The 23905-nt window shown below is 43.2% G+C and overlaps 1 protein-coding gene across 4 annotated transcripts in view; it reads left to right on the top strand.

Moving 5' to 3' along the window:
• Positions 1-4474: 4474 nt before the first annotated feature.
• The window catches only part of LOC109891210 (natural resistance-associated macrophage protein 2), a 36156-nt gene continuing 16725 nt past the window's right edge, over positions 4475-23905 (top strand). The window contains exons 1-9 of one of the 4 annotated variants that reach the window (XM_031825340.1): positions 4475-4749; positions 9103-9198; positions 12301-12437; positions 16719-16838; positions 22733-22852; positions 22969-23075; positions 23297-23367; positions 23490-23557; positions 23719-23874. In XM_031825340.1, coding sequence (XP_031681200.1) covers positions 9165-9198; positions 12301-12437; positions 16719-16838; positions 22733-22852; positions 22969-23075; positions 23297-23367; positions 23490-23557; positions 23719-23874 — 813 coding nt within the window. In that variant the 5' untranslated portion in view covers positions 4475-4749; positions 9103-9164. Of the gene's footprint in view, positions 4750-5474; positions 5759-9098; positions 9199-9754; positions 9889-12300; positions 12438-16718; positions 16839-22732; positions 22853-22968; positions 23076-23296; positions 23368-23489; positions 23558-23718; positions 23875-23905 lie in introns of those variants that run through there. The other 3 variants (XM_031825338.1, XM_020483570.2, XM_020483569.2) reach the window with 3 other exon arrangements.

The following is a 23905-nucleotide window of genomic DNA, read 5'->3' as shown; positions in this document are numbered from 1 at the left end:
TTGTCTGTAGGCAGGGAGCAACTAAATGGAGTCGTGGTCAGCTTTTCCGAAGGGAGGGCGGGGGAGGGCCTTATATGCATCGCGGAATTTAGAAGAGCAATGATCCAAGGTTTTACCAGCCCTGGTTGCGCAATCGATATGCTGATACAATTTAGGGAGTCTTGTTTTCAGATTAGCCTTGTTAAAATACCCAGCTACAATGAATGCAGCCTCAGGATATGTTGATTCCAGTTTGCAAAGAGTCAAATAAAGTTCATTCAGAGCCATCGATGTGTCTGCTTGGGGGGGAATATATACGGCTGTGATTATAATCGAAGAGAATTCCCTTGGTAGATAATGCAGTCGACATTTGATTGTGAGGAATTCTAAATCAGGTGAACAGAAGGAGTTGAGTTCCTGTATGTTGTTGTGACCACACCACGTCTCGTTAACCATAAAGCATACGCCCCCGCCCCTCTTCTTACCAGAAAGATGTTTGTTTCTGTCGGCGCGATGCGTGGAGAAACCAGCTGGCTGCACCGACTCCGATAGCGTCTCTCCAGTGAGCCATGTTTCCGTGAAGCAAAGAACGTTACAGTCCTTGATGTCCCTCTGGAATGCTACCCTTGCTCGGATTTCATCAACCTTGTTGTCAAGAGACTGGACATTGGCGAGTAGAATGCTAGGGTGTGGCGCGCGATGTGCCCGTCTCCGGAGCCTGACCAGAAGACCGCTTCATTTGCCTCTTTTACGACGTCGTTGTTTTGGGTCGCAGGCTGGGATCCATTCCGTTGTCCTGGGTGGAAGGCAGAACACAGGATCCGCTCCGGGAAAGTCATATTCTTGGTCGTACTGATGGTGAGTTGACTCTGCTCTTATATTCAGTAGTTCTTCTCAACTGTATGTAATGAAACCTAAGATGACCTGGGGTACCAATGTAAAAAAATTAAAAACTGCAGAGTTTCCTAGGAACGCGAAGCGAGGCGGCCATCTTTGTCGGCGCCGGAAGTATCAATGTAAATAGCCCAATGGTCTGTGAGGGGAGTAGTACAAATATTTGTAGTAACACACTCACTATCAATACATTTGGATTGAAGAAATTATTTTTAAATAGACCACTCTTTCTTCCGGAAATTCGTCACTCGTTCATGCCGCGATGATTGTGTTTTCAGCAACCGGTAGCTTGTGGGTGTTTTTTGCTATATTCAATTGAGTGCATGTCTACTTATATTTAACATAATTATTCATATACGCCTACTGTATGATAGCTAGGAAATTAATTAGCTAACTAACCTAATTGGGACTTCTGAAGAAGGGAAATGTTTTATTTCTACAATTTCCCAAATAATACTTTTTACGTAGTAGCACAATTTCTAACTTATTTGCGTTTGTTTTTACTTTCACTTGTATGTTGACCTTTCCATCGATGTTGTTTTTAAGTTTTGGCAGGCAGAGCCAACTCACTCACAGTCACACACTTAACAGCTGAGGAGAGAGAGGAAGGGGAGCTGTGAAAACAACAGCTGGAAAATGAGTCTGAAGCACAGTAGCATTTGGATGCATTTTAATAATGTTGACAATGTCAGAGCACAGTGTAGAATTTGCCAAAAACAAAATCTCATATAAAGCCTGTTCTACGCACAACCTACATCGGCATATGCGAACTGTGCACACAACTGTGAAGCTAGCTGTAGCGGAGCTTCGAGGAACTAGCGGGCCTGCTAGTGATAGTGGTGGACCCAGCACCTCCACACGTGGAGATGTAGCCACTCAGTCAAATAGGCCTACTCCGCGACCTACAGCAACGCAGTTTTCTATAGACCAGTTTATGCCAAAGTCTATGTCTGTAGCAAAACAAGGCCAAATTGATATTGCATTGGCTAAAATAATTGCCACCAATTTCGAGCCATTTTCAATTGTGGAGGACAGAGATTTTTAGAAATTATAGCAATAGTCTAAATCCAATGTACACAATTCCAAGCAGGAAAACCCTTTCAAAATCACTTATTCCACAACTGTATGAGAGCACACAGGCTTCAGTGTGGGAAAGAGTCCAAAAAGCCTTACCACTGACTCCTGGACATCAAGGGTAACCACTTCTTACATGTCGGTTACATGTCACTTCATTGAAGATTTTTCAATGTCTAGCTGTCTTCTGGACTGCGACAGACACACCTCAGAGAACTTGGCAGAGGAACTGTTGAGAGTGGCCAGAGAATGGCAAGTATATGGAAAAGTGGTCTGTTGTGTTAGCGAAAATGCAGCTAACATAACCAAACTCATGAATATCTTAAAATGGAACCATCATCCATGTCTTGCCCACACAATCAGCCTGATTGTAAGTGATGCTCTGAAGGTGATGAAGCCCACTGTGGACAAAGTGAAAGCAGCTGTGGAATACTTCCACAGGAGCACAGTAGGTGCTGAAAAACTAAAATCTACCCAATGCCAGATGGGGATGCCAGAACTGAGGCCTAAACAAGACTGCACTACAAGGTGGAATTCAAAAAATTTTAAATATTTTTTTTCTCATTTTATCTGTCATAGTTGAAGTGTACCTATGATGAAAATTACAGGCCTCTCTCATCTTTTTAAGTGGGAGAACTTGCACAATTAGTGGCTGACTAAAAACTTTTTTGCCCCACTGTATATGAGCAGTAGATGAGAATGTAGTATCAGTAGACAAAACATGAACCTGAACTAATAAGTTACTGTTCTCTCTTTTCAGCTATGTGACACCCTCAAAAATGATACTCCTGTGTAAGCATCTGCAGCGAATCACAGCCAGCCGCCAGAGAGAAGCAAATGTAACCACAGGACATGTGACAGAGTTGATGGATACCCTATGTTCATCAATGGACAGAAAGTTCCACAGAATGGAATATAATCACGTGCTATTAGAAACCGCTGCACTTGACACCAGGTTTAAGAAGTTAGCCTTCAGTAATGCCAGAGCGATTGATGAGGCTCTTCAAAGAATAACCTCATCAGCAGGGAGGGACAGCCCCAGCAGTCAGCTGGCTCAGGCATGAAGGAATCCCTCAGCAGATGCCATAATGGAGGTCCGATCCTATTTGGAGGAGCCCCTCCAAATAGATCTTCAGATCCTCTGAGCTGGTGGAAGAACAAGGCCTCTGTCTATCCACTGCTTACTAAAGTCATGACAGGGAGACTCTGCATAGTGGCCACATCCGTTCCCTCTGAGAGGGTTTTCTCCAAAACGGGACAAATAATTACTGAGAGAAGAAACCCAATCAGCCCCTCGAAAGTGAGGCAGCTTGCATTTCTGAATGCAAATCTCTCAGAAAAGCAATATATGGTCAGCATTTCTGTGTGCTGCTGGTTATAACATGGTAATAAAGAAGAGAGAGAAAAGAGGGACCAGTTTAATGTTTTAAGTGGGATGCTGCAGTTTTGCACATTGTTATTTACTTTTCTTTGATATGGTGCAATATTATATTATTATGTTGTTCAGATTGTATTCGCTTTGAATTGTTATATTTATATGAACTTTGTTAATATACATAAAAAAGTTATACTTTAAATGCACATGTTTAATAGCATTCTTTTTCATAACAAACCAATGCATTTTTAAATACATTGTGGTTAAGGTAGAGTATGATTTAATTTAATAATTTAATTAGAATTGTTTTGCACAGTGTCTCCTGACCCCTCCTGTCTCAGCCTCCAGTATTTATGCTGCAGTAGTTTATGTGTCGGGGGGCTGGGGTCAGTTTGTTATATCTGGAGTACTTCTCCTGTCCTATTCGGTGTCCTGTGTGAATCTAAGTGTGCGTTCTCTAATTCTCTCCTTCTCTCTTTCTTTCTCTCTCTCGGAGGACCTGAGCCCTAGGACCATGCCCCAGGACTACCTGACATGATGACTCCTTGCTGTCCCCAGTCCACCTGGCCATGCTGCTGCTCCAGTTTCAACTTCCACCTGACTGTGCTGCTGCTCTAGTTTCAACTGTTCTGCCTTATTATTATTCGACCATGCTGGTCATTTATGAACATTTGAACATCTTGGCCATGTTCTGTTATAATCTCCACCCGGCACAGCCAGAAGAGGACTGGCCACCCCACATAGCCTGGTTCCTCTCTAGGTTTCTTCCTAGGTATTGGCCTTTCTAGGGAGTTTTTCCTAGCCACCGTGCTTCTACACCTGCATTGCTTGCTGTTTGGGGTTTTAGGCTGGGTTTCTGTACAGCACTTTGAGATATCAGCTGATGTACGAAGGGCTATATAAATAAATTTGATTTGATTTGATTTGATTTTAACACCAATCATATTCAAACTATCTCAAACTGTTTGACTTGAAAAAATACAAAACATATTTTTTTAAAGAGCCGTTTGGGAGTCAAAATAGCCGGTTCTTTTTGGTGAGCAGAGCCGAACGAACCGGCTCACTGAAAAGACCCGGAATGCCCATCACTAATTGGTGAGTTTCAGGCCTCGGAGATAACATAATTGTACACTCGCAAAGCCGACTGAAAACGAGGGCTGAGGGGCTTACGTTGCAAACTTCCCTTGCTTGGCTAATCATTTGGACCACCCACCAAGATGGCGACGGGTATTCCCCCAAGGGTTTTAGGCGAGGGTTAGTGGACGAGGGTGTGTCTTTTAAGTGTTTGGACGGTAGACAGAGTGTGCATATAGGTTTACTCCAGGGCCTGAAACTCCCCATAATTAAATTCGCGACGATTGTACATCCGCTAAGAAATGTCCGCCAAAACTTAAAAACAACGTCAATAGAGAAGTCAACATACAAGTGTAAGTAAAAACGAATGCAAATAAGTTAGAAATTGTGATACTAATGCACATGAAGGCACAAACACGTCTTGTAAAAAGTACATATGTTTTTGTTGTGTTATCTTTTGGAAATTGTAGAAATAAAATATGTTATTTTTCAGAAGTTCCAGCTAGGCAGGCTAACTTTAGTTAACTAATTAATTTGCTAGTAATCATACAGTAGGCGTATATTAATAATTATATATTAAATATATCGGTAGAAACGCTTTTATGCGAAAATATTGATATAATAACCATATCAAAGTAAACTTGGAGACATTTTGTGTGGTCCTCCCACTACGACTCGTCAGGAAAACATGCAGTTTGTTAGGCTACAGATTAAATGAATGATGATGAACTTCATAGGGAGGTGAAAGTGCAAGGGGATGAGCTTGTTGCACCATTCCAATAAATATCGAGGGTCTTATTCTGGTGACATGATGATCGATGCTTGGCTGCATTTGACAAATACAAATCATCTCATAATGTAGGCTACACAAATATTGCCAGCAAACCAGAAATGCAAGGTGAAGCAATTCAGGCATTCTTGAAAGTCAGGACAATCATTGTCCTGCAAAGACACATTTTTATATTAGAAAAAATATATATTTAGAATTAATCGTGGAGTGGAGCTTTATAGTTACGTTACGCGGTTACATCGCGTGCCCCGTGTATCTTCAAATGATTCCGCAATCATTATTTATTCGAGGGAAAAAATGTTTCCATAATTTGTCGCAATGAAGAAAGTTCGACAAAATAAAAATCCACCTCAGTCTAACGGATAAAAATTTCGATCTTTAGAAATTGCCGTTTGCATTACACATGTCGCAATGATTTTATTTATTTTTGTTTTTGCGACATTTCTTTTGTCGAATAAACCTGGGTCAATGGACACCGTCCTACTGTCCTAGTGTTATGTCAGGTTATCTATTCGTTATTTAACGTAATGAAATTGACATGAACACACGCTTTGTACATAAGCTATATCCAGGTAAGACGACGCTGATACATTCATTCCGGTGCTTGTTTTAGTTGAACTTTACATCTAGCTTTCTAGCCGGCTAACACCATGGCATCCAAGTTAACGTTAGCTAGCTAGCTAGGCTAATTGCTTGCCACATCATAGGTCAAAGTGAACTAACTTGCTGGTTAGTTAGTTAGCTGTCAATTATTTACTGTAAAATGTAAGTAGACAGCTATGTAAATTAAATAACACTTATTTGTAGTATTATATTATTAATGCAGCATAAGTTAGCTAGCTAAGTTACACGTTTGGTAACTAGCCAGCTAGAGTCCATGTTAACGTTAGTTGCCCAATGTTCCAGCGCTAGCCGGGGAATGTAGTTAGTTTACCTGTGGTTTGCTAGCTACCTATCCAAGGTTTTGGCGATAATCTATGTTTCTTAAGATATATAACAGTTAGTATAGACGTCAGAATACTGTTCAGCCAGGAAATTTGGCTGATGTAGTTACTCAACTGACTTCTTACATTTGCTCAGATTCCATTGGTTTATTATGGTACTCCTTTGACGCTTACTTTTACTTAATTTCAGATAGCTGCCATAGAAATGTCTAGACTTTCTGCACTCCCTTCCTATCCAGTTATTAACCACGCTTGCTTGCTAGTCATTTGTTATTGACTGGGTTTCAAAGTGAGCCCATGATTTGACTGGGTTCCAATGTCAAAGTGAGCCCATGCCACCAAACAGCTTAAAATAAACACATCTAGTATATGCAGTGTAGATGGAAATTAATGGACAGTTTTTACATTGCACAAGTTTGAATAAATATCAAATACCTTTAATCACTTCACTGTTTAAACCACAACCTTTGAGATTTGATCTGAAAATGGTCAGTCTGACCTTGGTTTGACAGATATGTAGGCCTAATCATTGATTTGGACAAACTATAACATGTTCTAAACTTGCCAGACTGTTGCCACAGGCATTTATTCAGCCCTCAGACATTTCTAGGCCAAACTGTTCTGTTTCCTGATTTCAAGCCTACTCCTTGTCATGTGAGGAATATAGCCTAAAGGTTTGTGTTTTCTTCCTAGGCTGCTATACCTTAAAAGAGATGGGTGTGTGTGTGCAAGGTCCTTGTTCCGTTAGGGAGGTGATATAGAGTGAGCTGTTTTTCACAGATTAGGTCTGTTGGAGAGAGGAGGGGGGAGAGGAAAGGCCCCAGGTTAGGGGAAGAGCAAACTGCTCCCACTCTGTTCTCTCTCTCCCACCCCAAGTTTTCAACGAGTCATGACTTTATAGTTGCACGCTTTCACAACCCCCCCAATCTCCTCAGCCTCATGCTTCTGTTTCTTGGGAAGAATGAATGATCAGGCTTCTTATTTGACCATTTTAACTGAGTATATACACAGGTGTTGTACAACTTATTTTATTTACATTGATAGGGGTGTTTGCCCAAGGTTGACAGGATAGCGTCTCCTGATTTGTTTTTTTTCTTGTTTGGGCATTTGTAAAGTGTTGAAGGTACACTGTGAATGTCAGGAGGTTTTTGTTAACTTCTCGTTGAGGGAAGTGAAATTTGCTCAGTGGCTACGGAATAATATGTATTCTAACCACAGAGACCATGTTGAGGTCAATTTAAGGCTTTTGTACCAAATATTCTCACAGGGTAATATTTTTTTGTATTACATTGTTATTGATTACGACACTTGGGGTTAGCGCTTGCTAGAAAGGCATTACACTGTACTTGTACATGTGACTTTAAACTTGAATGAAGTAGTCATGTGCATTTGCTGAGTCATTTTGCTGTTGCAGAACTAGTTACTCAGCAGCATCAATATCAGTCGTCTCCTGTCATGGGTTATTGATACAAGTTTCAAGAGTGCTTATTTCCCATTGTAATGAATACCTTTTTTCTAGGTTACCTTTTTTTAGTTTATCTTGTATTGTGGGGGGGGGGGGGGGGGGGCTTCCAGCATTGGTATTTTTCAATGGACACAAGCACTGTTCATGACAAACTGTTGACACCTGTTTTGTTGGTGGAGATAATATTGCAGGTTTAAAGTTTATTTCCTGCAATTCTACACATTTTGTCATGAGGTGCAAAGAAAACGTTGCTGTTTTAAAGCATTTTTTGTTGCTGTAATTTTATACATTTGCCCTGTCTGTGTACTCGTGTTATTTGAGTGACAAAAAAAATACAACTATATCTATGGGCAAAAAAAAAGCCAATAAAAAAAACATTCGCTGACATATTCTAGTTGATCTGGACATTTCTGCTAAGTTCTAAATAGCTCTCTAAGGTATGCAGTGACTAACGTAACAAAAGGAACTAATGATGCACTACTCAATTTCAAAATTGCACCTTGTGCATTCTACTATTAAAACTTTGAAGATGAAAGTTTTAAAGCCGAGTTTGCGAGCGCCCCCCACACACAGACCCCTTGGGCGTTTGGGAACCACTGCTCTAATATAGAGATGCTCTGTTTTTTTGACACCACACTCCAAAAGGCTCTTGTTTTGTCTAATCTTGATTATAGTCCAGTCGTGTGGTCCAGTGCGGCAAGGAAAGACCTAGTTAAGCTGCAGCTGGCCCAGAACAGAGCGGCACATTTTGCTCTTCATTGTAATCAGAGGGCTGATATAAATACTATGCATGCCAGTCTCTCTTTGCTAAGAGTTGAGTGCAGACTGACTGCATCACATCTTCTTTTTATAAGAAACATTGTGTTGAAAATCCCAAATTGTTTTCATCGTCATCTTACGCACAGCTCTGACACACACATATCCTACCAGACATGCCACCAGGGGTCTTTTCATAGACCCAAATCCAGAACAAATTCAAGAAAACGTACACTATTTATATAGAGCCCTTACTGCATGGAACTTCCTTCCATCTCATATTGCTCAAATAAGCAGCAAACCTGGTTTTAAAAAAAACAGATAAAGCAACATCTCTCAGCACAACGCCTCTCCCCTATTTGACCTAGATAGTTTGTGTATGCATTGATATGTAGACTACGTGTGCCTTTAAAAAAAAAAATGTAGTTCTGTCCTTGCTGTTCTTGTCAAATGATGTTTTGTGTGGACCTCAGGAAGAGTAGCTGCTGCTTTTGCAACCGCTAATGGGGATCCTAATAAAATCCCAAACAAACTGTTTACTAACACTGATCCTTCAGTGATTCAGTGGGTGACTGGAGTGACAGCCTGCAGATAAACTCGGGTCATTGTGGGTAATTGGTCAGAAATTAAGGCTAGAGATGGAAGCATATTTTTTTCAAACCCAAAATAAGTGTGACTGGTCTCTGCAGTGTTGTATTATATATATTTATCTTAATATTTAGTTTAATTTCAGTTGCCTGTTTCCAGACAGATCTCCAGTCTCTGCGTTTCCAGAGCTCCCCCTCCACCCCCCTTTAAACCCAACCCACACTGATGGAGACAGAGCGGGAAGCCGACCTCCTGGAAGGTAACGTTAACAGAAACAAGACATTCCACCACACTAACTCCCACGACTTACTGTGGTCAGCTCAGCAAACATGGTGCACTATAGGCTCTATGCCAGTATACACAATACATTGTAGAAAAAATAACTCCCGAACACACAATTTACCTCTGCACATTTTCGATCCAATACCTTTTTCCAAGACAAAGTGAGATTCACCTTGTTGTTTTTAGGGCATTAACTCCCAGCACCACAATGAGATAAGCTTGGTGGTAGTGTGTGTGATAACCCTCTTCTAAAGTGTCAAGAAGTGACACTGCTTTTTTGGGAAACAGCATGGTCATTGTTTTCAATTTAGGAACTTGTGCCTTGGACTTAGAAGGGATGTGTTATTATGTTCTTGCATGACTGTGTGTGTGTGTGTGTGGGGGGGGATGATGATGATGATGTGGCAATAGAAATCAGGAGTTTGTGACCAAGCTTTCTTTCCTTGGGTTGAAGGGGAACGGGTTAGTAAGTTAGTCTTTGTCATCCTGAGTCTGACTCGTGTATTGAAATAGGAAGTTATTGAGCCATTCATTGAGTTAGGCTACATATAGCCCATGTAAGCAACGCTCCTGTTAGAAGAAGTAGACTTGGACCCAAAGAGACTGTAGTGCGAGAGGAACCTTTGGGAGATGAAGGAAGAGAAACCCAATGAACATTCCAACCTGAGTAAGTACAGATCATTGTATCAGACCATCGGTAGAGTGGTACACTGTTAGTGTAAGAGTGTAAGGAGGAGGATGCATTAAGGGTCTAGAATTCTTGTGTAATGATGTGATTATTGGGCTTTTGATTCATATGATGTGACAATTCATGTGATCACTCTGTTCATATTTAACCTGTTACGCAAATAGATATTTGGCCTTAGTATTGCTCTTTGTTTAGCCTACTTTTCAGAGGTATGATGTTGCCTATTTATGTAAAAAGTGCATTGAAAGAGAAATGACACCTTCTATTAAGCTATTGGGTGGCAGGTAGCCTAGCGGTTAGTGCATTGGTCTGGTAAAGGATAGGTCGCTGGTTCGATTGCCAGAGCCAACAAGGTGAAAAATTAGCCGACGTGCCCTTGAGCAAGGCACTTAACCCTAATTTGTTCCAAGGGCGCTGTACTACTATGGCTGACCCTGTAAAACAACACATTTCAGTGCACCTATCTGGTGTATGTGACAATAAAAATATTGTAAAAAATGTTTTACATTAAGTATCTTTTACTTTATAACCTGAAGTGTTTCAAAATGTGTCATAAAAACGGGTTTGTTGGCCCTTCCTGGAGACTCAGCCAGGTTAAGAGAGTTGATTGACACTCCCTTTAAGGGGACTTTAATGTGGCACTTCCTTGTTGAAGTTGGCTAACGCTTCTGTCATTAGTCATACATGCTTTCAAGTGACTATAGATGGCTTGTAGAGACAGAAAGTATGGCTTTCAATCTCTTGACTGTGGCACGGTTGCCATTGAATGTCTGCTTTAATTTGCAGCTGAATCAAATCAAATGTTATTTGTCACATGCGGGGGGGGGCAATGCAAATAGTCCCAGTAGCTGTGTGATTAGCTGTTCAGGAGTCTTGTGGCTTGGGGGTAGAAGCTTTTAAGAAGCCTTTTGGACTTAGACTTGGCGCTCTGGTACTGCTTGCCGTGCGGTAGAAGAGAAAACAGTCTATGACTAGGGTGGCTGGAGTCTTAGGCAATTGTTTGGGCCTTCCTCTGACATGCTTGGTATAGAGGTTCTGGATGGCAGGAAGCTTATCCTGGGCCGTACGCACTACCCTCTGTAGTGCCTTGAGGTCGGAGGCCGAGCACTTGCCATACCAGGCGGTGAAGCAACCATGCTCTTGATGGTGTAGAACTTACTTTTTGAGGATTTGAGGACCCATGCTAATTCTTTTCAGTCTCCTGAGGAGGAATAGACTTTGTTGTGCCCTCTTCACGACTGTCTTAGTGTGTTTGGACCATGATAGTTTGTTGGTGATCTGGACACCAAGGAACTTGAAGCTCTCAACCTGCTTGACTACAGCCCCGTCGATGAGAATGGGGGAATGCTCAGCCCTCCCTTTTCCTGTAGTCCACAATCATCTCCTTTGTCTTGATCGTGTTGAGGGATAGGTTGTTATTCTGGCACCACACTGCCAGGTCTCTGACCTCCTCCCTATAGGCTGTCTCATCGTTGTCGGTGATCAGGCCTACCACTGTTGTGTCATTGTTAAACTTAATGATGGTGTTGGAGTCGTGCCTGGCCGTGCAGTCATGGGTGAACAGGGAGTAGAGGAGGGGACTGAGCACGCACCCCTGAGGGGCCCCTGTGTTGAGGATTAGCGTGGCAGATGTGGTGTTACCTACCCTTACCACCTGGGGGCAGCCCGTCAGGAAGTCCAGGATCCAGTTGCAGAGGGAGGTGTTTAGTCCCAGGGTCCTAGGCTTAGTGATGAGCTTTGAGGGTACTATGGTGTTGAGCGCTGAACTGTAGTCACTGAGTAGCATTCTCACAAAGGTGTTCCTTTTGCCCAGGTGGGAAAGGGCAGTGTGGAGTGCAACCTCTGTGTATCTGTTTGTGCGGTATGCAAATTGGAGTGGGTTTAGGGTTTCTGGGATAATGGTGTTGATGTGAGCCATGACCAGCCGTTCAAAACACTTCATGGCTACAGATGTGAGTGCTATGGGTCGGTAGTCATTTAGGCAGGTTACCTTAGTGTTCTTGGGCACAGGGACTGGTGGTCTGCTTGAAATATGTTGGTATTTCAGATGCGGTCAGGGAGAGGTTAAATGTCAGTGAAGACACTTGCCAGTTGGTCAGCGCATGCTCGGAGTACACGTCCCGGTAATCCGTCTGGCCCTGCGGCCTTGTGAATGTTGACATGTTTAAAGGTATTACTCACATCGGCTACGGAGAGCATGATCACAGTCGTCAAGGAACAGCTGATTGTCTTATGCATGCTTCAGTGTTGCTTGTCTCGAATCAAATGGTGTGGAACATAGCTTGGTCATGGGAAGAGTGTGGGTAGAATAGAATCTCTCTTCATATTGCTCAGGGTCATGTGATCACAATAGTTTTCATGTCACTCACACACTCTCTCTCACACACACAGAGGAACCTCCTCAGGAGAATGGGGTCATCCAGAGCACCCAGGGCCTGTACAGCTCCACCTCCCCTCCGGCCTCAGACGACGAGCCTTTCTCCACATACTTTGAGGAGAAGGTGCCCATTCCAGAGGATGTCACCCAGGTACTGAGGCCATGTGCCCTATGACCTCACAGGCATTATTAAAACGGAGCCCAGGACCTCACACAGATTATTAACACAGTCTAGAAAACCACAGGGATTATTAACACAGAGCCTATGATCTCAGGGTCTATGACATCACAGTAAGTATTAACTCAGAGGGTTATGACGTCAACGTCTATGACCTCACACAGATGAACCCAGAGCCTATGGCATCACGTGCAATTATGACCTTATAAAATACAGTACCAGTCAAAAGTTTGGAGACACCTACTCATTCAAGGGTTTTTCTTTTCTTTTTACTATTTTCTACATTAAGAATAATAGTGAAAACATCAGAACTATGAAATAACACATGGAATCATGTAGTAACCAAAACAGTGTTAATCAAAGTATATTTTATCATTTAGATTATTCGTAGCCACCCTTTGCCTTGATGACAGCTTTGCACCCTCTTGGCATTCTCTCAACCAGCTTCATGAGGAATGCTTTTCCAAAAGTCTTGAAGGAGTTCCCACATCTGCTGAGCACTTGTTTGCTGTGTTTCCTTCATTCTGCAGTCCAACTTATCCCAAACCATCAATCAAATCCAATTGTATTCGGCGCATGTGACAAATACAACAGGTGTAGTTGACCTTACAGTGGAATGCTTACTTACAAGCCCTTAACCAACAATGCCGTTTTAAGAAAAAAGAGAAAAGAATAACAAATGATTAAAGAGCAGCAGTAAATAACAATAGCGGAGCTATATACAGGGGGTACCGGTACAGAGTCAATGTGCGGAGGCACTGGTGTCGAGGTAATATGTAGGTATAGGTAAAGTGACTATGCATAGATATAACAGAGTAGCAGCAGTGTTCCAGAGGGGGGAAAGTAATGCAAATACTCTGGGGAGCCATTTGATTAGCTGTTCAGGCGTCTTATGGCTTGGGGATGGAAGCTGTTTAGATGCCTCTTGGACCTAGACTTGGCACTCTGGTATGGCTTGCTGTAGCAGAGGGAACAGTCTATCACTAGGGTGGCTGGAGTCTTTGGCAATTATTTGGGCCTTCCTCTGACACCGCCTGGTATATAGGTCCTGGTTTGCAGGAAGCTTGGCCCCGGTGATGTACTGGGACGTACGGACTATCCTCTGTAGTGCCTTGCGGTCAGAGGCCGAGCAGTTTCCATACCAGGCAGTGACGCAACCAGTGTAGTTGACTTGCTCAAGCTGTAAAACCTTTTGAGGATCTGAGGACCCATGCCAAATCTTTTTAGTTTCCTGAGGGGGAATATGTTGTGTCGTGCCCTCTTCATGACTGTCTTGGTGTGCTTGGACCATGTTAGTTTGTTGGTGATGTAGATGCCAAGGAACTTAAAGCTCTCAACCTGCTCCACTACAGCCCTGTCGATAAGAATGGGGGCGTGCTCGGTCCTCCTTTTCCTGTAGTCCACAATCATCTCCTTTGTCTTGATCCCTTTGAGGTTGTTGTCCTGGCACCACACGGTCAGGGAGTAGGTCCCTCTCATCATTGTTGGTGATCAGGCCTCGCACTGTTGTCATCAGCAAACTTAATATTGATGTTGGAGTTGTGCCTGGCTGTGCAGTCATGAGTGAACAGGGAGTACAGGAGGGGACTGAGCTCGCACCCCAGAGGGACCCCCGTGTTGAGGATCAGTGGTGGATGTGTTGTTACCTAGCCTTACCACCTGTGGGTGGCCCGTCAGGAAGTCCAGGATCCAGTTGCAGAGGGAGGTGTTTTGTCCCAGGGTCCTTCGCTTAGTGATTACCTTTGAGGGCACTATGGTGTTGAACGCTGAGCTGTAGTCAATGAATAGCATTCTCACAAAGGTGTTCCTTTTGTCCAGGTGGGAAAGGGCGGTGTGGAGTGCAATAGAGATTGCATCTGTTTGTGCGGTATGCAAATTTGAGTGCGTCTAGGGTTTCTGAGATAATCATGTTGATGTGAACCATGACTAGCTTTTCAAAGCATTTCATGGCTACAGATGTGAGTGCTACAGGTCGGTAGTCATTTAGGCAGGTTACCTTAGTGTTCTTGGGCACAGGGACCATGGCGGTCTGCTTGAAACATGTTGGTATTAGACTCGGACAGGGAGAGGTTCAAAATGTCAGTGAAGACACTTGGCAGTTGGTCAGCGCATGCTCGGAGTACACGTCCTGGTAATCCGTCTGGCCCTGCGGATTTGTGTATGTTGACCTGTTTAAAGGTCTTACTCATGTCGGCTATGGAGAGCGTTATCACAGTCGTCCGGAACAGCTGATGCTCTCATGCATGCCTCAGTGTTGCTTGCCTCGAAGCGAGCATAGAAGTTTTTTGGCTCGTCTGGTAGGCTCGTGTCACTGGTCAGCTCTCGGGTGTGCTTCCCTTTGCAGTCTGTAATAGTTTGCAGGCCCTGCCTCATCCGACGAGTGTCGGAGCCGGTGTAGTACGATTCAATCTTAGTCCTGTATTGATGCTTTACCTGTTTGATGGTTTGTCGGAGGGCATAACGGGATTTCTTATAATCCCCCGGGTTGGAGTCCCTCTCCTTGAAAGCGGCAGCTCTACCCTTTAAGCTCGAATGTTGAATGTAGTCCATGGCTTCTGGTTGGGGTATGTACATACCGTCACAGTGGGGACAACGTCCTCGATGCACTTATTGATAAAGCAAGTGACTGATGTAGTGTACTCCTTAATGCCATCGGAGAAATCCTGGAACATATTCCAGTCTGTGCTAGCAAAACATTCCTGTCGTTTAACATCTGCTTCATCTGACCACTTTTTTTTATAGACTGAATTACTGGTGCTTCCTGCTTTAATTTTCGCTTGTAAGCAGGAATCAGGAGGATAGAATTATGGACCGATTTGCCAAATAGAGGGCGAGGGACACGTCTGTGTGTGGAGTAAAGGTGGTCTTTTTTGGTTGCATATGTAATATGCTAAAGAAATTAGGTAAAACTGATTTGTTTCCCTGCATTAAAGTCACTTGGAGAGCCGCCTCTGCATGAGGGTTTTCCAGTTTGCTTATGGCTGTATATAGCTCATTGAGTGCGGTTTCAGTGCCAGCATCGGTCTGTGGTGGTAAGAAAAACACAGGTGTTTTACAAGAGGCTGCTGTTCTGTCCTGTCGATAGTGTATAACCTGCCAGCTGTATGTTCTTAATGTCGTCGTTCAGCTATGACGGTGGGAACCACACACGCAGCGATTATCCGTTGACCTACTGAACCAAAAATCTCATATTTAGACTCCTCAGACCAAAGGATAGATTTCCACTGGTCTATTGTCCATTGCTTGTGTTTCTTGGCCCAAGCAAGTCTCTTATTATTATTGGTGTCCTTTAGTAGTGGTTTCTTTGCTGCAATTTGACCATGAAGGCCTGATTCAATCAGTCTCCTCTGAACAGTTAATGTTGAGATGTGTCTGTTACTTGAACTCTGTGAAGAACTTATTTGGGCTGCCATCTGAGTTGCAGTTAACTCTAATGAACTTATCCTCTGCGGCAGAGGTAACTCTGGGTCTTCCTTTCCTGTTGCGGTCCTCATGAGAGCCAGTTTCATCATAGCGCTTGATGTTTTTTTGCGACTGCACTTGGAGAAACTTTCAAAGTTCTTGAAATGTTCCGGCTTGACTGACCTTCATGTCTTAAAGTAATGATGGACTGTCGTTTCTCTTTGCATGTTTGAGCTGTTCCTGCCATATGGACTTGGTCTTTTACCAAATAGGGCTATGTTCTGTATACCCCCTACCTTGTCACAACACAACTGATTGGCTGAAACGCATTAAGAAGCAATGAAATTCCACAAATTATTTTAACAAAGCACACCTGTTATTTGAAATGCATTCCAGGTGACTACCTCATGAAGCTGGTTGAGAGAATGCAAAGTGTGCACAGCTGTCATTGTGGCAAAGGGTGGCTATATAATATGTTTAGTTTAACACTTTTTTTTTAGCTTACTACATGATTCCATGTGTTACATAGTTTTGATGTCTTCACTATTATACAATGTAGAAAAATGTAAAAATTAAGAAACCCTTGTTTGAGTAGTACGTCAACTTCTGACTGGTACTGTATATTACATCACAGTTGAGTCATAGAGCCTATGACATCACAGGGCCTATCTTCTAAGTGCGTATGACCTCAAAGAGCATATTATGCTAAGCTGATGACCTGAATAAAGTGATACACGAAGATACTATTAGTATAGAATAATTTAGAAATTATAACTTCAATGACTGGTAATACTTCATGCTAAGATTTATTTTCAGGCGTTGATTGTAATATTTGCGATCCTCTCTTTTCAGGTGTTCAGTTTCCGTAAACTCTGGGCCTTTACGGGACCTGGTTTCTTGATGAGCATCGCCTATCTTGACCCAGGGAACATTGAGTCCGACCTGCAGTCTGGAGCTAAAGCTGGCTTTAAGGTGAACACAAACCTTCATTCAAGGGACCGGGGTACCAAGTCAAATCAAATGTTACTCGTCACGTGCTTTGTAACCAATAGGTGTAGACTAACAGTGAAATGCTTACTTACGGGCCCTTCCTAACAATTCAGGGAAAGGAAAAATAGAGAAATAATAGATAAGTAATACACAATGAGTAACAATAACTTGGCTATATACATGGGGTACAAATACCGAGTTGATGTGCTGGTGTACGAGGTAATTATGGTAGATACAGTGGGGCAAAAAAGTATTTAGTCAGCCACCAATTGTGCAACTTCTCCCACTTAAAAAGATGAGAGAGGCCTGTAATTTTCATCATAGGTACACTTCAACTATGACAGACAAAATGAGAAAAAAAATCATCCAGAAAATCACATTGTAGGATTTTTAATGAATTTATTTGCAAATTATGGTGGAAAATAAGTATTTGGTCACCTACAAACAAGCAAGATTTCTGGCTCTCACAGACCTGTAACTTCTTTAAGAGGCTCTTCTGTCCGCCACTCGTTACCTGTATTAACAGCACCTGTTTGAACTTGTTATCAGTATAAAAGACACCTGTCCACAAACTCAAACAGTAACACTCCACTATGGCCAAGACCAAAGAGCTGTCAAAGAACACCAGAAACAAAATTGTAGACCTGCACCAGGCTGGGAAGACTGAATCTGCAATAGGTAAGCAGCTTGGTTTGAAGAAATCAACTGTGGGAGCAATTATTAGGAAATGGAAGACATACAAGACCACTGATAATCTCCCTCGATCTGGGGCTCCACACAGGATCTCACCCTGTGGGGTCAACATGATCACAAGAACGGTGAGCAAAAATCCAGAGGACCATTTATCAGCAACCATCACTCCTGTGTTGCAATGGCACGTTGTGTTAGCTAATCCAAGTTTATTTTAAAAGGCTAATTGATCATTAGAAACCCTTTTGCAATTACCTTGGCTTGGCTTGGCTTCTTGCTGCACTTGCGTAACAGGTGGTCAGCCTGCAAAAAATGCTGATTACTGATTTTGTTGTGAGAATTTGAAATCAGCTCAAATTAAAATGGCACCGGAAGAAATGGCAGGAAGCTTTTTACGGGCGCCTACCAATTGTGCTATTGTGGTTTTTTTTTGTGTGTTATTTGTAAATTATATTGTACATAATGTTTCTGTAACTGTATCTTACGGCAAAAAAGAGCTTCTGGATATCAGGACAGCGATCACTCACCTCGGATTAGACAAAGATTTTTTTCTACAACTAGGACAACGCGCAAGACATTCTCCAAACACCCCACAGGGCCGACATCCCCGTTATTTGCAAGAGGACGCGACGCAGGTACAGAGGTCAGACAGCCAGATGCCTGGTCAGGACCCGGAGAAGGCGACTGGGAAAGCTGCCGTTATCGTCAATACTACTCGCCAACGTGCAATCATTGGACAATAAATTAGACGAGGTACGATCACAAATATCCTACCAACGGGACATCAAAAGCTGTATAATATCCAATGTTTCACGGAATCGTGGCTGAATGACATGGATATTCAGCTAGTGGGATATACGCTGCACCGGCAAGATGGAACAGCACACTCCGGTAAGGGGGGGGGGGGGGGTGGTCTGTGCATGTTTGTAAATAGCTGGTGCACGAAATCTAAGGAAGTCTCTAGCTTTTGCTCGCCTGAAGTAGAGTTTATTGTGATAAATTGCAGGCCACACTACTTGCCTAGAGTTTTCAGCTATAATTTTCGTGGCTGTTTATTTACCACCACAGACAGATGCTTGCACTAAGACTGCACTCAGTCAGCTGTATAAGGAAATAAGCAAACAGGAAACCACTCACCCAGAGGCGGCGCTCCTAGTGGCCAGAGACTAATGTAGGGAAAATTAAATCAGTTCCACCAAATTTCTATCAACATGTGCAACCAGAGGGAAATCAATTCTAGATCACCTGTACTCCACACAGAGACGGGTACAAAGCTCGCCCTCCATTTGGTAAATACGACCACAACACTATCCTCCTGATCCCTGCTTACAAGCATAAATTAAAGCAGGAGGCACCAGTGACTTGGTCTATAAAAAGTGGTCAGATGAAGCAGATGCTAAACTACAGGACTGTTTTGCCATCACAGACTTGAATATGTTCAGGGATTTTTCCGATGGCATTGAGTACACCACATTAGTCACTGGCTTTATCAATAAGTGCATCGAGGACGTCGTCCCCACAGTGACTGTACATACATGCCCCAACCAGAAGCCATGGATTACAGGCAACATTCATACTGAGCTAAAGGGTAGAGCTACCGCTTTCAAGGTGCTGGACTCTAACCCGGAAGCTTACAAGAAATCCTGCTATGCCCTGTGATGAACCATCAAACAGGCAAAGCGTCAATACAGGGCTAAGATTGAATCATACTACACCGGCTCCAACACTCGTCTTATGTGGCAGGGCTTGCAAACTATTAGACTACAAAGGGAAGTACTGCTGCAAGCTGCCCAGTGACATGAGCCAGACGGGCTAAATCACTTCTATGCTCGCTTCGAGGCAAGCAACACTGAGGCATGCATGAGAGCATCAGCTGTTCCGGATGACTGTTATCATGCTCTCTGTAGCCGACGTGAGTAAGACCTTTAAACAGGTCAACATACACAAGGCTGCGGGGCCAGACGGATTACCAGGACGTGTGCTCCGGGCATGTGCTGACCAACTGGCAGGTGACTTCACTGACATTTTCAACATGTCCCTGACTGAGTCTGTAATACCAACATGTTTCAAGCAGACCACCATAGTCCCTATGCCCAAGAACACAAAGACAACCTGCCTAAATGACTACCGACCCGTGGCATTCATATCTGTAGCCATGAAGTGCTTTGAAAGGTTGGTAATTGCTCACATCAACACCATTATCCCAGAAACCCTAGACCCATTCCTGTTTGCATACCGCCCAAACAGATCCACAGATAATGCAATCTCTATTGCACTCCACACTGCCCTTTCCCACCTGGACAAAAGGAACACTTATGTGACAATGCTATTCAGTGACTACGGCAATTGCTCGCACACTGACCGCAAGGCACTACAGAGGGTACTGGGCCATACACACTACATCACTGGGGCTAAGCTGGCGGTGCCAGGCGGTGTCAGAGGAAGGCCCTAAAAATTGTTAAAGACCCCAGCCACCCCAGTCATGGACTGTTCGCTCTACTACCGCATGGCAAGCGGTACTGGAGTGCCAAGTCTAGGTCCAAAAGGCTTCTTAACAGTTTTTACCCCTAAGCCGTAAGACTCCTGAACAGGTAATCAAATGGCTACCCGGACTATTTGCTCCCGCGCATTGGCTAACCGGGCTTTCTGCATTGTGTCCCACCACCCGCCAACTCCTCTTTTACGCTACTGCTGCTCTCTGTTCTTCATATTTGCATAATCACTTTAACCATATCCACATGTACATACTACCTCAATCAGCCTGACTAACCGGTGTCTGTATGTATCCTCTCTACTTTTATAGCCTCGCTACTGTATAGAGGTTGCCCGATTAATCGGAATGGCCGATTTTTTTAAATTAGGGCCGATTTCAAGTTTTCATAACAATCGGAAATCGGTATTTTTAGGCGCTGATTTTGCCTATTTTTATTTTTTATAAATACATTTATTTAACTAGGCAAGTCAGTTTTGAACACCATTCTTATTTTCAATGACGGCCTAGGAACGGTGGGTTAACTGCCTTGTTCAGGGGCAGAACGACATATTTTCACCTTGTCAGCTCGGGGGATCCAATCTTGCAAACCTACAGTTAACTAGTCCAACGCAATAACGACCTGCCTCTCTCTCGTTGCACTCCACAAGGAGCCTGTTACGCGAATGCAGTAAGCCAAGGTAAGTTGCTAGCTAGCATTAAACTTATCTTATAAAAAAACGATCAATCATAATCACAAGTTGACTACACATGGTTGATGATATCACTAGATATTGTCTAGCGTGTCCTGCGTTGCATATAATCTGACTGAGCATACAAGTATCTGACTGAGCGGTGGTAGGCAGAAGCAGGCGCGTAAACATTCATTCAAACGGCACGTTCGTGCATTTTGCCAGCAGCTCTTCGTTGTGCGTCAAGCATTGCACTTTTTATGACTTCAAGCCTATCAACTCCCGAGATGAGGCTTGTGTAACCGAAGTGAAATGGCCAGCTAGTTAGCGCGCGCTAATTGTCGTTGTTGCTGGTTCGATCCCAGGGAGGAGCGAGGAGAGGGACGGAAGCTATACTGTTACACTGGCAATACTAAAGTGTCTATAAGAACATCCAATAGAAATACAAATGGTATAGAGGGAAATAGTCCTAATAATAACTACAACCTAAAACTTCTTACCCGGGAATATTGAAGACTCACGTTAAAAGGAACCACCAGCTTTCATATGTTCTGAGCAAGGAACTTAAACGTTAGCTTTCTTACATAGCACATATTGCACTTTTTCTTTCTTCTCCAACACTTATTATTTAAACCAAATTGAACATGTTTCATTATTTACTTGAGGCTAAATTGATTTTATTGATGTATTATATTAAGTTAAAATAAGTGTTAATTCAGTATTGTTGTAAATGTCATTATTACAAATAAAAAAATATTTTAAAATTGTCAGAGCAATCGGTATCGGCTTTTTTGGTATCGGTATCGGCGTTGAAAAATCATAATCGGTCGACCTCTACTACTGTATATAGCCTGTCTTTTTACTGTTTTATTTCTTTACTTACCTATTGTTCACCTAATACCTTTTTTTTTTGCACTATTGGTTAGAGCCTGTAAGTAAGCTACACCTGTTGTGTTCGGGCGCACGTGACAAACTTTGACTTGATTTTTCAATTAATCGGCCATGCCTAATGGCTAATGTTTGCGTTTTAAATAATGCAGCAGTAGCTCTGGCTTTTTGTTTCACCTGCCGGTTGGAAGGTGGAGACTACGGTGTCCGAGGCGGAGGGACTGTTCCTGACCACTGCCGATGTGTGGCTGATTTTTCTGGTGCTTTATTGCAGTAGAAGCATCACTCAGTTGGGTGTTACACTGTCGACAATGGAGGATCAGCTACCTATGGAGGAGTGGCTACTATGAAGGAACTGGGAACTTCTGACAAAGGGATGGACCCTGATGAAGAGCTTCTGGCTTGACTGACAGACTGACTTTCTCCCTGGCTGTACTGTAGCATTGATGCTCCCTCGCAAGCCATAGAGTTTTCCAAACTGTCTCAACTCCATTCGTTTTCCATCTTTCATTTGTTGATTAATGTTAGCATAAGTTTCTAAACATTTTTTTATATTTTTTATCCTTGATGATTTGCAATGTATCCATATGTGTGATCTATTGTGATTTTATTGTCAAATATAGCAGTCTTATGGCTTGGGGGGTGGTAGAAGCTGTTCAGGGTTCTGTTGGTTCCAGACTTGGTGCATCAGTAAAATTTGCTGTGCGGTACCAGAGAGAACTGTCTGTCTTGGGTGGCTGGAGTCTTTGACAGTTTTTAGAGCCTTCCTCACACCGCCTGATATATAGGTCCTGGATGGCAGGGAGCTCGGCTCCAGTGATGAACTGGGACATACGCACTACCCTCTGTAGTGCCTTGCGGTTGGATGCCAAGCAGTTGGCAAACTCCGTGGTGATGTAGCCAGTCAAGATGCTTTCAATGGTGCAACTGTAGAGATTTCTGAACCATGCTCAAATTTGAAGACAAATAATTTACTCAAAGGCAGTTCTATCTCCAGTTGGACAGTAATGTTTTTTTATTCTATAATCAGCATTCCCTATTACATCTGGTCTTTATGCTCTTGATTATGTTTAATTTACTCCAATGCTTCATCACCATTATTTTTGTCCCCCACTCTCGCTCTCTTTCTCTCTCAGCTCCTGTGGGTGTTGTTGGGGGCCACCATCATCGGCCTCCTCCTGCAGAGACTGGCTGCGCGCCTGGGGGTTGTCACAGGGATGCACCTCGCAGAGGTCTGCAACCGCCAGTACCCCACTGTGAGTAACCCGCCCTCGCCCTACACCATATACAAGGGTTTAAATTAATTGAATGTGATTGCTTTGTGTTATATCTAGTCTTGTTGTTCACTCCTCCATCCCCTCCTCACTCCCAGGTTCCTCGTATTATCCTGTGGCTGATGGTGGAGCTGGCCATCATCGGCTCAGACATGCAGGAGGTCATTGGCTGTGCCATCGCCTTCAACCTCCTCTCTATGGGCAGGTAGCTACAGTACCATCCGCCAGCGCCCAACCAAGCCACACTGTACTACACTACACAAAGAGTGTGTCCCAAATGATACCCTATTCCCTATATAGTGCCCCCTGTTCAAAAGTAGTGCACTATATAGGGTGACATTTGGGATGCTGACAAAGGCATACAACGGGTGCTCTAGAGGTCAATGTATTGGGGTCAAACTAACATTGTTGTTTGCTATCTACCAGGATTCCACTTTGGGGAGGTGTCCTCATCACCATCATTGACACTTTTGTGTTCCTTTTTCTAGATAAATATGGTGAGTGTTTCTTTGACACATTAAGATGTCTGTGATTTTAAGTCCTTGAGCACAGGTGTGTGTGTGTATGCATTTCTGTCTGGGCGTGTTTCAAAATTATTTCCGACTTTTTTGTTTTTTAGGCTTGAGGAAACTTGAAGCCTTCTTTGGGTTTCTCATCACCATCATGGCTGTAAGCTTTGGATATGAGGTAAGAAGAAGCTTTTCCCTGTGTTCATCTATAAAAAATACCCTTCTGTAAACCTGCCAGCTGGTTTTTGTAGTATAGAGTGCAGCTTTGATAGAATTTGGTAGTTTTTTTTTCTGTATTTATGTGTATCTGACTGCCATCTCTTGTGTGTGTGCCTGTAGTATGTGATGGTGCGTCCGGACCAGGGGGAGCTGCTGAAGGGGATGTTTCTGCCGTACTGTGAGAACTGTGATTCTGCCCAGATGGAGCAGGCTGTGGGCATCGTAGGAGCGGTCATCATGCCCCACAACATCTACCTGCACTCTGCCCTCGTCAAGGTAGGTCTCTTGCATTATGACATAGTGAAAG

The sequence above is a fragment of the Oncorhynchus kisutch genome, linkage group LG5, assembly GCF_002021735.2.
Source record: "Oncorhynchus kisutch isolate 150728-3 linkage group LG5, Okis_V2, whole genome shotgun sequence".
Taxonomy (NCBI): Eukaryota; Metazoa; Chordata; class Actinopteri; order Salmoniformes; family Salmonidae; genus Oncorhynchus; species Oncorhynchus kisutch.
Note: the sequence above shows the minus strand (reverse complement) of the source record. Positions and strands in the feature narration are given on the sequence as shown.